The 17,432-nt window shown below is 38.7% G+C and overlaps 1 protein-coding gene across 2 annotated transcripts in view; it reads right to left on the bottom strand.

The window, feature by feature from the left end:
* Nucleotides 1–2,718: 2,718 nt before the first annotated feature.
* TMEM181 (transmembrane protein 181) overlaps nucleotides 2,719–17,432 on the bottom strand; it is a 150,134-nt gene continuing 135,420 nt past the window's right edge. For both annotated transcript variants that reach the window (XM_056567106.1, XM_056567107.1), the window contains exons 10-17: nucleotides 15,085–15,176; nucleotides 14,760–14,817; nucleotides 13,287–13,389; nucleotides 10,304–10,355; nucleotides 9,191–9,273; nucleotides 8,826–8,915; nucleotides 7,626–7,692; nucleotides 2,719–4,605 (exon numbers count right to left, since the gene is read on the bottom strand). In XM_056567106.1, the coding sequence (XP_056423081.1) occupies nucleotides 4,527–4,605; nucleotides 7,626–7,692; nucleotides 8,826–8,915; nucleotides 9,191–9,273; nucleotides 10,304–10,355; nucleotides 13,287–13,389; nucleotides 14,760–14,817; nucleotides 15,085–15,176 (624 nt within the window). In that variant the 3' untranslated portion in view covers nucleotides 2,719–4,526. The remainder of the gene's footprint in view (nucleotides 4,606–7,625; nucleotides 7,693–8,825; nucleotides 8,916–9,190; nucleotides 9,274–10,303; nucleotides 10,356–13,286; nucleotides 13,390–14,759; nucleotides 14,818–15,084; nucleotides 15,177–17,432) is intronic.

Below are 17,432 nucleotides of genomic sequence, written 5' to 3'. Positions count from 1 at the left end.
CTCATCCAAAGCATTGAACTATTTCACTCTTTTCGGCAGTAGAGAGATCCTTTTTCTTCCCCATATTGCTTGAAAATGGTGCTCTGCTTAATAATGTGGAACATCTTTAGTAGTTTTACCTTAAATTGGGCTCACCTGGCAATCTAATTATCACAGGTGTCAGATTGTTTTCAGTGATGAAAAGAGCCCTAAGACACAATGCCATACATGAGTTAAACTGAAAAACTAAATATTTAAAAAACAAATAGAATTTGCATAATAATTTGGAACAGGGTGTATAGTCAGGTGTATGATTAATTATACCAAACAGGTGATAATCATTTTCATAGGTAGGTTGAAACAAATTCATTAAAGTCTACCTCTGAAGTTTAACTCCCGTCCATTCCTCACATTGGGTGTGGAAAGGCTCAGTTGAGCTGTCGGATTGCAGAGGCAACTGTACCATTAACTATAGAATTCATCTACACTCGCTAAATGTGAAGGGGGCTAAACCATGGAGGTTCACTTTAAATGAAATTGAAAAGTTGTGTAGGAGGCTTAAAGGGGTATATACTGGTTTCAGAAAATTGTATTTAAATAGGACTATCACACTAAGACATAACTAGGTAATATATCACAAATTGTGCTGGCTTTAGCATGCTTTTGTGTGATTTACCTGGCTCGTCCCACTCTCCCAAGACAATGCATCATCCTATGCTGCCTTAGGAGGTGTGGCTGGATCTTGTTTCTGAGCTCCAGCCCCATCCCGAGGGATGTCATCAGCTCTGGCCAGTACCTATAACCTACATCACTGTTTCGTATAATATATATATTTTATTATTGATTTAGGGAAGAATGAGGTGTGTTTACAGCATTCTGCCATATGCTGAACAATGCTAGAAGGAAGAGGAGCTGACGGGGAACATGTACTGCAGGTCCTGTAACCTCTATTTGTGATAGTCTTCTGCAAAATAGTATGTTCTGTAACAGCTCTATGCAGTGAACTCTCCCGTGTGTTGAGGGAAGGAAGTAGACAGGTTTGGAGGACTGTGATGTAGAGCTAAGGGAAACAATGCATTCTAGGAATTGTAATGCCGAGCAACTGCTCCACCATGAAGTACAGAAACCGCACCCCAAAACAAAAAGGATTTTTGGTGATTTCAGAACTGGGACAGACAGGTAAGTAGAGATGAGCGAAGTTACAGTGATTCGATTAGTCACAAACTTCTCGGCTCAGCATTTGCTGACTTTAGCCTGCATAAATTAGTTCAGCTTTTAGTTGCTCCGGTGGGCTGGAAAAGGTGCATACAGTCCTAGGAGTGTCTCCACCTTTTTCAGCCCACCGGAGCACCTAAAAGCTGAAATAATTTATGCAGGCTAAAGCCAGCAAACACAGAGCCGAGAAGTTTGTGACAAATCAAATCACTGTAACTTTGCTCATCTCTACAGGTAATCAACGCTTCTGCAGCACTTTTTTTTATCTGATGTCAGAGTACTTGTTTAAAACTTGTAGAAGACAGTGTCATAGGTCATACAACATGGCAAAACTGAGCAGAGTAACAAAAAACAAACTAACGATTCTTCCAGTAAGGTCTCATTCCCAAATTTTTAAAGCAAACTGGAGTTTCAAAATGTGCTGTTCATACTGTTTTTAAGAAGCAAGCAATGATGAGGAATGTAGATGCAGTGGTCAGCCAAGGAAACTTAGCGCAGCAGATGACAGACACATCATGCTTACTACCCTTCAAACTGATGTCCAGGAGTGCCATCAGCTTAGAATTGGCAGTAACCGGTCCTGAAAGTGATGACATGGCCCTCAGAGAGACAGGATCTATACATCATTGAGTCTATCTGGAAGTACATATAGAGACAAAAGGATCTGAGCAAGCCTACATCTACAAAAAAATCTGTGGCTAGTCCTCCAAGATATACAAAAAGGAGAGAAAGAAAAATGCGGATCACTCACCACAATTCCTAAGCTGTGAACTTTTATTCATAACGTTGTTGGTGGCTATACATGGACGGATGCAGCGGAAGGGTAGTATGTGATAAGGAGCCCCGTCCGGAGCTACGGCGCTGTTTCATGCCCTCTAAGCGTTTCCTCAGGCTCGGAATTGACCGGTCAATTCTATTTCGTGCCTGAGGAAACGCCCAGGGGGCATGAAATGGCGCTGTCTCTCTGGACGGGGCTCCTTACCACCTACTGCTCTGTCGCTCCATCCGTCCATGTATAGCCACCAACAACGTTATGAATAAAAGAACACAGCATTGGAATTGTGGTGAGTGATCCACGTTTTTCTTTCTCACCTTTTTGTATGAATTGATATGCTAAAGACGAGTTAGCGTGAGCACCACAGGTAATCTGCTGATGTGAACTAGGGCTGAACTTCCTGACCACATAGATTAACTAATTAGCCATCACGGAGCAGTGCCAGGTGATTCTCTACTGGTTTTAGTCCTCCAAGATGTTTAGAACAAACTCCCTGCCATGTTCTTTCAAAAACTTGCCTAAAGTATGCCTAAAAGAATTAATGCTGTTTGAAATGGAAAAAGTGATCACACAAAACACAGATTTCATTTTGATTTCTCTTCATTCAATTTGCACCTTGTTAATTGATAACTTGCACTCTATTATCACTTCCATTAGTTAATGTGTTCTAACTTTGCAGTAAAACCTTTGCACCATACTGTATTCTGAATGAAAAAACATTAAAAAAACACAACAATATATGATTAGAGTTTGTGTTAAGAATCATCATTTTTAATAACAATTAAAAAGAACGCAAACACCTTTATATAATTACAAAAAGTTTTTGTTACTAATTTATATTGTACAGATCTGAAGATCGCAAGGGCAAACTGCAACCAATGTACATACAGTATTCCCAAAATGAAAACTCTAAGGGTAGGTCAAATGTAGCACATTCACAGCGTATTTCAAAGTGTGGATGCGCTACTGATCGCCCCTAGAGTGTGCCTCCTGCTGTGCCCGTGCGTCCTGCTTTGCTCATAGCAGCAATCTGCCCCTACAAGCAGACACAACGTGATCTGTGAGATGCCGGGAGCATGCACAGCATACTCACAGACATCGGCGGCCGCTCTCGGCCTAGCTCAGGGAGCAGGGGGAGCATGCGCAGTGGCTCAAAGATCGCTGTGTCTGCTCGTAGGGGTGGATTTCAGCTACGAGCAGACAAAGCAGACACACTGGCACAGCAGAAGGAACATTCTAGGGGCGATGTAGCTGCGGATGCACTTCGTGTGCCCCAACCCTAAAGCAGTGTTTCTGCAAGGAAACGTTCATGTGATCAGGGAATGACAATGTATATGGCTTGTGACTTTGTCATTGGCCCTATATGAAATATACAATGACATGTAATGACATTTTATTTACAACTAAAATAAAAAAGAACCATCCACAACAAGAATGTAAACGTATTCAGAAAAAGATTTTGTGCAGGACGATGGTTAGACCTCCATTACTACTGCATGTTAGACTACCACTGAACATAAAACTTCCTACTGGCAACTGTCAAAAAAAAAAAAAAACATGGCTGACATCTGTAAGTTAAGATGTCTAGACTTTAGCCTGTAAACTTCCTGATAGTTGGTTATAGTACTTACTGCAAAACCGATTAATGTTGCTACAGGAATTAGAGTTACAGCACAAGTACAATGCTTCAGTGAAATTTTTAGGTCCAGTAAGGGGCCAAGGCAATCATACAATTCTCAGCACAAGCCCTTTACGGATGAACTGGACTCGTGCATGGAACTTCGCTGAGTGTAGTACAGTTGTCTTGGCAACAGCATTGCCCAATGTGGCCTATGTCTACCTAAGCTGGAGCAGAAGATTGCGAGGGATCGAAGAATTAGTTTTACACTTCAAGAAAATATTTGGGAGTTGCCGATTAAGCAGTCCACTATTATCAGAATTACTTCCATTATGGTAGTTTACATCTCTTACTGACTATGCCCATCTGTCAGCAGACTGCAAGAAATGTTATAAGGACTGTAGCATGGATGCCATTCAATTCGTTGTCTGTAAAGGTGGAGCATTATAGTAGCTTCCCTTTAAAGTAGGGCATTGCATTTAGATATATATAAGATGCATTTCCTTCATAAATCCTTAACAAAACATAAGCTAACACCAACATAGGCAACCGGCAAAAATGAATGGTGAAAAAAAACAAAAAACCAAAAAAAACACAAGAATCCCCATTTTCAAAGTACCATTTAGGAATGATAAGATTAAAAGAGTAAAAAGTCTAGGGAAGAAAGAGAAAAATAAAACAACATGGAAAGTGATGCACAGGGGGTCGTTATATGTTGGTTTGTGGCTTGAGGTAAAGGACAAAGATTCGGCCATTACAAATATTCCCTGTATCCCCATTCTGCACAGTTTCAGTTTTGCAAAGGAAAAAAAAATCATAAAAATCCTCTGTGGAAAGAGCAGCATTCGATGGTAACAGAGGTGTAATGAAAGCAAAATAGTGCATTCCAAGGAATGCTTCCTCCTGTTCTTGAAGGCACTCATCACAATGGGGGTAATCTCAGTCACTATCAGACTCCTCTTTATATTTGGCTCTAATGGCTTGTCCATTTTGGAGAGGCATCTCTTCATAGTCACTCCTGTAGGCAGTAATGTATGTGTCAGAAGATGGACACTGGTAATTTTAACATGCACCAATATAAATCATAAAAACAAATTTCAATATACTTAGCATTTTTAAAACATACATTTTACCTGTACATACATATTGCTGCAAGACATCAGAATAGAAGAGAGTTGAGTCCACATAGTCAACCTAGAGGATTGGCATTTTATGGAGCTAAATGTTCTGTAAAATTAGATTTGCGATATTTCTACCCCTACATGGTCATTCTAGTACAGAAGTGGTAGCTCTTTTGTTGTCTGCAAGCTATTTTTTATAGTGTCAGTTACATGATCTTCTAAACAAATGCAAAACAACAACAACCAGTCAAATGCAACCCCTCTTTTCAATCAGTACATGATGGCTTGTACAGCTTTATGAGAACAATATCCCAATGTTGCATCACGTGACGTGGTTTAGTGTGGATTCAGACTGGAGCAGCTTTCTGGTTCAGGCAGGCTCTTGCATTAAAAATAGGGTGGCCACCCTGTCCAGTAGAGCTTAAACTAGACATTCTTCTTACCTTACCTACATGGAGAAGATGAGCCTAAGCAACATGGCAAAATCACAATATTGAAAATGTTAGAAAGGAAACTACAACTTGTACTGTATCAGTAGACAGGTCAGTATTGCTGTTTACACCTTCTATACTGATTTAATATGTCCTATTTTTTCTCTCTTTATAACTAAGATTCAGGAAACTTTGTAGCATCTCCAAGATACATACTGTGTACCATTGATTTCACTCTGCATTACTATACATGCATCTCTAAAGTGACCATGAATAATGTGTTGTTGCACTGTTACCGATATGCATTATCACAGAAACTATGACTGCAGCATATTTCTTTAGATCATCATTTAGAGAGTTCAGTACATTGCCAAAAAAGACCAGTGAACAAATGAAAATATTATATTAGCACAACATATACAGTGGGGATCAAAAGTTTGGGCACCCCAGGTAAAAGGTTGTATTAATGTGCATAAAGAAGCCAAGGAAAGATGGAAAAAAAATCTCCAAAAGGCATCAAATTACAGATTAGACATTCTTATAATATGTCAACAAAAGTTAGATTTTATTTCCATCATTTACACTTTCAAAATAACAGAAAACAAAAAAATGGCATCTGCAAAAGTTTGGGCACCCTGCAGAATTTATAGCATGCACTGCCCCCTTTGCAAAGCTGAGACCTGCCAGTGTCATGGATTGTTCTCAATCATCTGGGAAGACCAGGTGATGTCAATCTCAAAGGTTTAAAATGCCCAGACTCATCTGACCTTGCCCCAACAATCATCACCATGGGTTCTTCTAAGCAGTTGTCTAGAAATCTGAAACCGAAAATAGTTGATGCTCACAAAGCTGTTGAAGGCTATAAGAAGAAAGCATAACGTTTTCAGATGTCAATATCCTCTGTTCGGAATGTAATAAAAAAAATGGCAGTCATCAGGAACAGTGGAAGTTAAAGCAAGATCTGGAAGACCAAGAAAAATATCAGACAGAACAGCTCGCAGGATTGTGAGAAAAACTATTCAAAACCCACGTTTGACTGCACAATCCCTCCAGAAAGATCTGGCAGACACTGGAGTTGTGGTACACTATTCCACGATAAAGAGATACTTGTACAAATATGGGAGGAGATTTATCAAAGGATTTAGACTGATTTTTCCTGTCTAAATTTGTCGCACAGAAAGTCGCAGTCTAAATATGTGCGACTTTTCTGCGACTTTTGCTCTAGAGGATTTTTAGAACATGATGCATGCAAGTCTATTTTAGACAGAAATGCATTGGAAAATGCATTGGTGCTGAATTTATCAAGTGCGACTTTTGTGCGACAAGTCGCATCTGCCCAAAATACGCTGAAATGTCAGACCATGTTGGAGCAGGTCTAAATGCAGTTTAAGCTGTAGACCCTGAAGTCTGAGCACAGAATTTATCAAGGGCTGTGAGACCTTTGATAAATTAGGAGCACAATAGACAGGAGACTACCACATACGCTGGTCTATAAGCATACCCAGAATAGACTAGATTAGTAAATGTCCCCCATGGTATTCATGGAAGAGTCCTCAGAAGAAAACCTCTTCTATGTCCTCACCACAAAAATCAGCGTTAGAACTTTTCAAATGAACATATAGACAAGCCTGATGCATTTTGGAAACAAGTTTTGTGGACCGATGAGGTTAAAATGGAACTTTTTGGCCGGAATGAGCAAAGGTACGTTTGGAGAAGAAGGGGAACAGAATTTTATGAAAAGAACCTCTATCCAACTGTTAAGCATGGGGGTGGATCAATCATGCTTTGGGGTTGTATTGCAGCCAGTGGCACAGGGAACATTTCACGAGTAGAAGGAAAAATGGATTAAATAAAATTTCAGCAAATTTTGGATGCTAACTTGATGCCATCTGTGAAAAAGCTGAAGTTAAAGAGAGGATGGCTTCTACAAATGGATAATGATCCTAAACACACCTCGAAATCCACGGGGGATTACATCAAGAGGCGTAAACTGAAGGTTTTGCCATGGCCTTCACAATCTCCTGACCTTAACATAATTGAAAATCTATGGATAGACCTTTAAAGAGCAGTGCGTGACAGACAGCCCAGAAATCTCAAAGAACTGGAAGACTTTTGTAAGGAAGAATGGGCAAAGATACCTCAAACAAGAATTGAAAGACTCTTGGCTGGCTACAAAAGGCGTTTACAAGCTGCGATACTTGCCAAAGGGGGCAGTACAAGATATTAACTCTGCAGGGTGCTCAAACTTTTGCAGATGCCATTTTTTTGTTTCCTGTTATTTTGAAAGTGTAAATGATGGAAATAAAATCTAACTTTTGTTGACATATTATAAGAATGTCTAATCTGTAATTTGATGCCTTTTGGAGATTTTTCCCTCTTTCCTTGGCTTCTTTAAGCACCTTAATACAAATTTTTACCTGGGGTGCCCAAACCTTTGATCCCCACTGTAGAAATTAGGGGATAGTAACTTTAGGACAGAAACTTACCCATATATGACATCATCATCAGAATCATTAAGCATGGAGAAGGCTGGGTTATCCTTCAACTGAGACTCTGCAAAAGGGAACAGAACCAAATAAAGGATGCCACTACTGTTTCCATAATAATCCCTCTATATTACTAGCAGCACTGTGGATTGTCACAGAATTGTTGTCATTACTAAGAATATGTCAAAAGGAGTACTAATTATTGTTTTTATGGTTAGATACAAATATGTTCTTATCCTACAGAAGCCACAATTGTCTCAACCATACATCAAAGACTTTCAATAATATACATCATAATGACTGACTACATTAGTATGTCCTGTCAGGGGTATGCTTTGCTCCAATGTGTCCTGCCCAGCGGAGAGAAGTGAGGCTCAGCTCACATCTCATTTTCTTCCTCTTGTCAGGTTATATGTCAACAACATGTCAAAAAGGTATGCAGACACACGGCCATTAATTTTCCCCTATGTAATACACTGGCAGGCTGGAAATCAACAAGAACTATACTTAAAGAAGAACTCCCAACAAAAAGGTTTACTTCTCTTATATGCCCAGGCAGCCGGATTAAAAATAATAAACTTTTACTTACCTTCTGTAGCTCCCATGGTGCCGCTGGAATCAGTCTCCTGTCCTCTGGCCCTTTTCTTCTGGCTTTTCATGGCAGACATGTCACATTGCAACTTAGCTAACTGTCGGCCGCAGCAATGTCCCGCCTTGGCCGGTAAAAGGATGAGCAACAATGTGATGTAACAGGCCCAGGCACCAAGAAAAAGGCCGGGCCCAGGCTCAAAACACCACACTGTTGCTGAGCCTATCACCAGCCAAGGAGGGACATCTCTGGGACATGTTGTGTCAGGAACCAAAAGCCGGAAGTAGATTGGGGCCGGAGGACATGAGACCAATTTCAGCAGCACCAGGGAACTGTAAGTAAAAGTTTATTATTTTCATTCTGGTAGTCCCAGCATATAGAAGGAATAAAAATGTTGCCAGAGTTATTCTTTAATTTGCAGCTCTTATCTGTAATACAAAAGGATCCCAAGCCAACAAAACAACCTACAGAACATTAACATTCGTATACTGTAAAGGACTAAAAGAATAGTTGGTAATTTGCATATGCTGATTTTAAACATATACATATTTTAAATAGTCAAAAAAATACATGCAGCTATGTCTACCATTCTATATTGAGTTATCACTCACCGTAAAGAGCATTTTTTGATGGAGAATACACAAATGCTAAAGTGTAAAGATAGAAATTCAGAAGGCCATAGAATGATAAAAACTCAGCTGGTGTTACAGATTAAGGAAAAGTATGGAACAAAGAAAACATAACTAGTACGAGTAGGTTCACTCATGCAGTTTTATTAGCTCATTGGTCACCCATACCCCTCTATTCACATTGTTTCCAATCCATTAGTTGAGCTTCACTGACACATCTGTACAAAATGTAACCAGTACAGAAACAGCTGAATGTTACTGTGCCCATTGCAGATTAGGATATAACATGAGCAGTTGCACATTTGTATCATGCAGGTATGTTGCGTTATTCAGACATATAAGGATATAATTTTGATAATGTGTAGTCAGCTCAGCGACAAAATTATCTTGTAATACTTGTGACCCAAATCTTAAATACAGGATGACAATGCTGAAACACAGAAAGAAAATAAATATTTAGTGACCAAAAAAATAAATAAAGCAAGCACATTAATTCTCTCTGCTATCCCATGACATAGTGCTAGTAAAAGTGCATTTGACTGAGCAGGCTGGCACTGTGCTGGGGAATGATTTACCAAAGACTACTATAGACAGCATGTGGAGGTATAAGGCGTCACTGATGCACTGGCTGAACAAGATACTATGTTAGCAGAAATCATAGATAAAGCAGCAGAAAAAAAAGGAAGAGTCTACACTAAGCACTGAACTAGTGCTATAACTGAAAAGAGAGGAAGGCCTTGATTTATCTTTCAGGGACAGTGTAGATCCTATGGAGGCTCACAGACTGCAGGTACACAGTCCAGGCTCGCTCTCTCCCTCTTCTGCACATAGCAGTAACTGAGCTCCATCCCACTTCTTGTGTTGTGTCTTATTGTTACTAGAGACAGCCTGAGCCTAAGAGCATACAATGAACAGCAGATTGCAGACAAGGGAGACACTACAAGCAGTATTTCTGGGGTAAGGATTCATTTTTCATAAAGGAATGGCACATATGTTAAGAACTGCCTAGACTATCGCATTGTGAAAAGTTGATGGAAATGACAGAGACCATTTTATATAGCTGAGAGTTTGAAAGGCAGTTAATGCTGGATATTTACTATTATGGTTTTAATTTCCCTTACAGTGACTATATGGGCATTGCAGTAAACCAACTGGGCAATAACTAAAGAAAGCTTTTGCCCAGAGTTAAGGTGTTTTCTAAACCTGCAAAGTTCTATTTAACTGGTGACCAAGGGGGACAGCTTGCAGGCTCGCTTAGCAGTACACTCAGGTCCCAGGCAGTGTTTGTTATGACCCACTGGGAACATGTACAGGAAAAATACTAAATAGTTTTAATAGAAAAAAGTAAATAGTTATTTTTGTGCAGGGTTCTAGGTAGGTTGTGAAAACTGCAATTGGCCTGTACATAAAAAAAACAAAAAAAACCACACATTATCATTAATATCCCATCACCAACATACCTGATAACAAGCACTTGAAACGTCAATGCTGTCAGAAACTTTAACCGTAGATCTGAAACAGGATGTAAAATAATTTGTCTTTATAAGACAATCACAAGGCATTACCAAGGCCAAAAGAATTGTAGTTTTTTTTATCAACCGCTGAACACATTTTCAGTTTATAGACATAATATACACATTAAATGTTACAGCCTGCAGCGGTCTGGCCAGTGATTGGCTAAACCAGCACGTGTCTCAAAAGCAGGGAAAAGACAGATGATAAAGATGATCGGGGAAAAGGATAGAGGTGAATGGGAGCTGCAGGGGACTGGGGCTAGATAAGTATGTTTTGTTATTTTTTCTATTCTCTACCCCCCCCCCCCCCTTTGCAGGAAGCATTTATTTAACCCCTTCATGACTTAATTTCGATTTTCCTCCTTACATTCTAAGCCCCATAACTTTTGTTTTTCAGCTGACAAAGTTGTATTAGGGCTTATTTTTTGCATGACGAGTTGGACTTTCCAATGATTCCTTTTTTTGTTTTATCATACAATGTATTACAAAGCCAGAAAAAAATTATATACAGGGCAAAATTGAAAAAAAAAAAAGGAATTGCACAATTTTGTAGGGCAATCATTTTTTTGGAGTTCAAAATACAGTAAATCTGACATTCCATATATATTCTATGGGTCAGTCCGATTTCAATGATACCAAACTTGAATAATTTTTGTTTTATTGTTAAAAAAATTATAATAATTTAAACCTTGAAATATAAAAAAAACTTTGTTGATTACCATGTTTTCACCTCTATAAATTTATTTTTATTTTTCCACCAACAGAGCGGGTTTACTTTTTGCGCCATGAGCTGTAGTTCTTAACAGTATCGCTTGTGTAGTTCTGGTTTTTTGATCACTTTTTATTAAATTTTTTTGGGATATAATGTAACCAAAAATCAGAAATGTTGGCATTTTGAGTTTTTTTTTTGGCGTTTATGCCATTCACCGTGCAGGATCAGAAACATAATTTAATAGTTCGGACAATTATGAACGCAGCGATACTAAATATGTTATTTTTTTCGTACAGTGTTTTATTTAAAAAGTGGGAAAAGGGGGTTGATTTGAATTTTTATTAGGGGGAGGAATTTATTTTTATTTTTAAAAACATATTTTTCACTTTTTTTATACGCATTTTTTTAGCCCCCCCCTAGCGGCCTATCATAAGCAATCATCAGATAGCTTACATAGATCAATGTAATGCTATTGCATTACATTGATCTATGAAATCTGTGCTCGATTGCTAAGGGCTGCCTAAGTGAGCCCTAAGCAATCATAGGAGACCTCGGGCTTCCCTAGCAACCCATATGGGACCACTAGACATCAGGGAATATCAGCATTTAGTGTTTCAATGCCATGATCTGTACAGATCACAATATTTAACCAGTTAAAGCTGCTGATAGCAGTGGACATCTCCCGGTCATGATGCGGACCTGACCCTTGCAAGATAACATGCCCATTTTGACATAGATTTTACCCGTTTCATGAGGGTGTTTTTCCACTTTTAGGTTTTTTTCAAGCAGTTTTTGAAGCTAAAGCAAAGAATAGATTTGAAAAAAAGCAGGCTTGCATTTTTTTGCACAAACAACAATTTGCTTTGACTTTTGCAGTGGTAGCTGATTTTTGCTCAATCTCCCTACAGCCCAGACAATGCTTTTAAACTTACTTAGATCAAAGCTATCTATAAAGAAAGTGCACCTAGTACACATGAAGTATACACATGAAGTATGCACAGGCAGATCGCATGAACAAAAACTTGTTTTACATATACAATGATAAATTTCCCCCCACTAGTTATGATCCAACATGCAATTTCCACAGCAGAAAAATAGCATGATGTGGCTTCAAAAAAAAAAAAAAAGAATTGCAGCATGCCCTCAAGTGAGCAGATTCACAGTGTGCGTTGTAGCAGTTTAAAACAGTCTTGAGAGATTTTTGTTCTAAAACACAACTGCAGATGTATCTTGTTCTGATCCTGAGCTGTAGCTCAGGATCAGAACAAGATAAATCAAACACACTATTTACAAAGATACAAAACTTTTTATAAAGATCATTTCACAGTGGAAAGTAGCTCGCAGATTGCAAGTTTTTAAATGGAATTATTTGTAGCGAATCAGTCAGCTCATCTGCACAATATGAGCTGCAGACACGGGCTGACAGATAATTGTGCATTTACAAAGATGTTTACTCCAAGTAGTGGGCCTTAGCAGATGTCAGAAAATAAGGTTTTCAAGTGTCAAGGAGGCAGGACTGAGCTGCTTTAACAGTTCACTCCCCGCCTTTTTGGCACTTATGCCCTAAATTAAAATCTTTATTTCAGGACTTCTTCAAAGGTCTTGTACTTTTTAAAAGGTAATGTTTTTTTTTTTTTTTGTGTACGTTAAATATATATTGCTGGGAGTGGCATGAAAATAATAATAAAAAAAAAACACAACCACATACTCACCTACCTCTGTCTATGGGTCTCAACTTCAGCTCCTACTACTACTGACATGGAGTGCTCACAGCAGTAAATCACCGAGTTAAGTCGGGATGCCGTTGCAGTCAGTGGATGTCCCAAGAGAAAATTAAAATGACACCAGAGGGCACCATAATGGACATAACAGCAATGACAGGTCTTTCTATTTGCAATTTCATTTGCAACTGAACACTTATGTTGTGTGTGATGAAAGAATAAATTTACATTTTATCGTGGGATAACCCTGTCAATATTGTAAATACGCATTTGGACAAGTCATCTACTGATAATCAGCAGAGCTGAAAAATGGTGCCACCAGCAGCCATAATAGCATATCCATGCCATCAACTTTATAGCAGAGTTAAAAAAAAAAAAAATCACCAGCTTGCCCCCAGGAACAATAAATCATTTGTCAAGAATAAATGTACTGTATTTTATTAGCATTATATTTTCCACAGTGTGCATTAGAATTGTATTTCCTTGATATACTTACCAACATATGGCATGTTCCGCAATTCAGAGCATGCTCGTATAACAAGAAACAAAAGGTACAGGATGTACAAAGTCGCCACGATTAGAAAGAAAATTTTCATGCCCTAAAAAACAACAAATGATTAAGACAACATATTTAACCCTTTGAGGATATTTAATCCTCCTCGCCCTTTTGTACTTTGTATCTTTAATTTTACCATATAATGCATAGCAACTCCCCAACAAAAGTAAAACCAAAAAACATTTTTGGTGTGAAAGAGAGCGCACTCTACGGTAAAACTATGGTAAAATGTGGTCTTTATTCTGTGGGTCAATACGATTACAACAATACTCAATTTATATAGCTTTTGTTTTTGATTTACGCTGTTCACCGAGAGGGATCATGAACACTATATTTTAAAAGATCAAACAATTCCGAACACTAAATATGCCTATTTTTAAATTTATTTTTACTTTTTTTCTTTAAAATCGGAACATGCACAATAACTTGAAGTTTTATTAGGGGAGGGTCTTTTTTATATTTATATGGGAAAAACATTTGACAAGACAAAAGTTCTGATAAGTGAGTGTTCAGACCTCCACCAATCAGATGGAAGGAGACATTTGGGCTCAGCGCATTCTCTTCCGACTCTGTGTCATGTGAATGAGACACCTGCAATGTAAGCCTCTGGAGCGTCTCTTTATCACGCAACATAGAGCAGGGACAGGAGTGTTGGGCAGTGAGGTTCTCTCAGCTCGTTCTTCAGATTGGTGGAGGTCCAAACACTTAGACAGCAGCCCACACCATCCATCTATGAAGCAAGCGTAGCTGCTAATCTTGCATTATAGTCCCTGATGGCGCACACTAACTGTACGGCATGTGTCACCAAAGGATAAAAGAAGTATTCCTGGCACGACAAATATCTTCTAATACAGTGGGGATGCTTTAAAAATTAAAGAAAGCATACTCACCAGCCCTGATCCTCATCCGTTCTCAAGTCTCCCAAGTGCCGTTTTCATGTCTCCCAAGTCCCCACTGCTCTCTATTTATGAAGAAAATGCATGCACAGTCAATCAACTGACTAAAGGTGTGGGGTGATTGCCTGAGCAGGCATTTCCTGCATGAATTAAACATCTTCAAAAGTAGAGAGCAGTGGAGACTATGAGACATTGGAATGGCAGCTGAGTGGGATCAGTGCAAATGAATGTGCCATCTTTTTTGTAAAGTGCTAATTTATTCCACAATCTTATTCTATTCTTGTCCAAAGGAAGTGTCTGGTATTGCAGCTCAGCACCATTCACATGCCTCATTCTTACCTTTACATGCCCTGGTAGACAGTACAGCACCACTGACATTTATAAAGAAGAGGTGCCAGAGGTAGGACACCCAATTGCCAAACACTTATGGCACAACCTATGGATATGCCATACACACGTGAATAACTTTTAGCACAGGCATTTACATGGAGTTATTTTAAGATAGTCAATAACTAACCTGAAAGTTACCAGTATCTACTCTGTATTGGTAAGTTGGATCACGTAATTCGTTAACGCTGTCAAAAGAAGCACACACAAAAAAAAGGTGTCATGTTACATCATTTTTAAGAGTTAACATAATGAATGTCTGTACCATTTATATAAGTGGTAATAAGACCCTGGCTAAATAAAAGATATATTTTAGAATGTTACATACTACATATAGTCTGGACTGTACTAATGATTTAGTATTCAATCTTAAAAGCAATTGCTTTGTAAAGGAAGTGAAGGGTAGGTTAGATGCATTATGAAAAACCGCAAAAGAGAACAGTGCTATTACTTACGTCTGCCATATTCCCAGCGTCACAGAAGCAAGCCAAAGAAGTCCAACAATAAGAAATTTGGGCAAATAGAAAGTCATGCATTTCCTCTCACCCTAAATATTAAAAAAGGAAACCACTGTTAGAGACTTATAAAAGAAGACCTAAAGAAGCTTTACAATATGCACTGCCATGCTTATAGGCAACTAGTGAAATGACTCCTTTCCTCTGTTTCTTTATAAAAAAATTAAAAAAAACATAGATAAAAATGTCTTTAAAAAAAATCTATTTATTGGTGTTTTGTTATGGAGCCTTATTTCTCTTATTTAAGACAATGGAGGCTGAGATATACATCTGTACTTACATTTTTCCTCCTTCATTGTCTTATATGCAGGAAATATTAGTAAAACAAATGTTATATATTTAATTAATTTAAAAAAGACTAACATTTAAACATCAAACATACTGGAATCTCACCCCTATGTACCCTAGATATTATATATATTTTTTGCCTTGAAATATGCCAGACTATTTGTAGAGTCACCAAAAGTAACAAGTATGTGCAGTATGGCTTTTATACTGTTGATTACCCTCTCCATTCCTGAGTTATTGGGTTTTATTGTTCAGTGAATCTGTCAGAGAGACAGAAATTTCTTTTTATAATATGGGTTTTGTCAGTGTAATGACTATTCGGAGGGAGTGAATCTGTGCAGATGAAATGTTGACCAGTTGGCCATAGCAACCAATCAGATTGTTTCTTAATGTACAGGGGCTGGGGGCATGTGTTCAGCACTGGCCCCACTCATAGAGCCATACTGTAAAAATGAGCTGCCACCCTCCCTCATTAACCCCTTAAGGACCAATGACGTACCGGTACGTCATTGGTCCTGCTCTTCTGATATAACGCGGGGTTACACAGTAACCCCGCGTCATATCATGGCGGGCCCGGCGTCATAGTGAAGCCGGGACCCGCCTCTAATAGCGCGCAGCGCCGATCGCGGCGCCGCGCGCTATTAACCCTTTAGCCGCGCGCTCAAAGCTGAGCCGCGCGGCTAAAAGTGAAAGTGAAAGTTCCCGGCTAGCTCAGTCGGGCTGTTCGGGATAGCCGCGGCTAATCGCGGCATCCCGAACAGCTGACAGGACAGCGGGAGGGCCCCTACCTGCCTCCTCGCTGTCCGATCGCCGAATGACTGCTCAGTGCCTGAGATCCAGGCATGAGCAGTCATGCGGCAGAATCGTTGATCACTGGTTTCTTATGAGAAACCAGTGATCAACATAGAAGATCAGTGTGTGCAGTGTTATAGGTCCCTATGGGAGCTATAACACTGCAAAAAAAAAGTGGAAAAAAAAAGTGAATAAAGATCATTTAACTCCTCCCCTATTAAAAGTTTGAATCACCCCCCTTTTCCAATAAAAAAAAAAACAGTGTAAATAAAAATAAAAATAAACATATGTGGTATCACCGCGTGCGGAAATGTCCGAATTATAAAAATATATCATTAATTAAACCGCTCGGTCAATGGCGTGCGCGCAAAAAAATTCCAAAGTCCAAAATAGTGCATTTTTGGTCACTTTTTATATCATTTAAAAATGAATAAAAAGTGATCAATAAGTCCTATCAATGCAAAAATGGTACCGTTAAAAACTTCAGATCACGGCGCAAAAAATGAGCCCTCATACCGCCCCATACACGGAAAAATAAAAAAGTTATAGGGGTCAGAAGATGACAATTTTAAACTTATTAATTTTCCTGCATGTAGTTATGATTTTTTCCAAAAGTCCGACAAAATCAAACCTATATAAGTAGGGTATCATTTTAATCGTATGGACCTACAGAATACATATCAGGTGTCATTTTTACCGAAAAATGTACTACGTAGAAACGGAAGCCCCCAAAAGTTACAAAACAGCGTTTTTTTTTCAATTTTGTCGCACAATGATTTTTTTTCCCGCTTCACCATAGATTTTTGGGCAAAATGACTGACGTCATTACAAAGTAGAATTGGTGGCGCAAAAAATAAGCCATCATATGGATTTTTAGGTGTAAATTTGAAAGTTATGATTTTTTAAAGGCAAGGAGCAAAAAACGAAAATGCAAAAACGGAAAAACCTCCGGTCCTTAAGGGGTTAAAGGGGTACTCCGGTGAAAAATTTTTTTTTTTTTTTTTTAATCAGCTGGTGCCGGAAAGTTAAACAGATTTGTAAATTACTTCTATTAAAAAATCTTAATGCTGTTCTGGACAGTTCATAAAATGGACAGAGATGTCAGCAGAGAGCACTGTGCTCGTGATGTCAGCAGACAGTTCTGTGTTTAATAGAAGTAATTTACAAATCTGTTTAACTTTCTGGCACCAGTTGATTTAAAAAAAAGT

The sequence above is a fragment of the Hyla sarda genome, chromosome 3 (assembly GCF_029499605.1).
Source record: "Hyla sarda isolate aHylSar1 chromosome 3, aHylSar1.hap1, whole genome shotgun sequence".
Lineage (NCBI taxonomy): Eukaryota > Metazoa > Chordata > Amphibia > Anura > Hylidae > Hyla > Hyla sarda.
The sequence above is the reverse complement of the archived record's forward strand: the minus strand, read 5'-3'. Positions and strand labels throughout refer to the sequence as shown.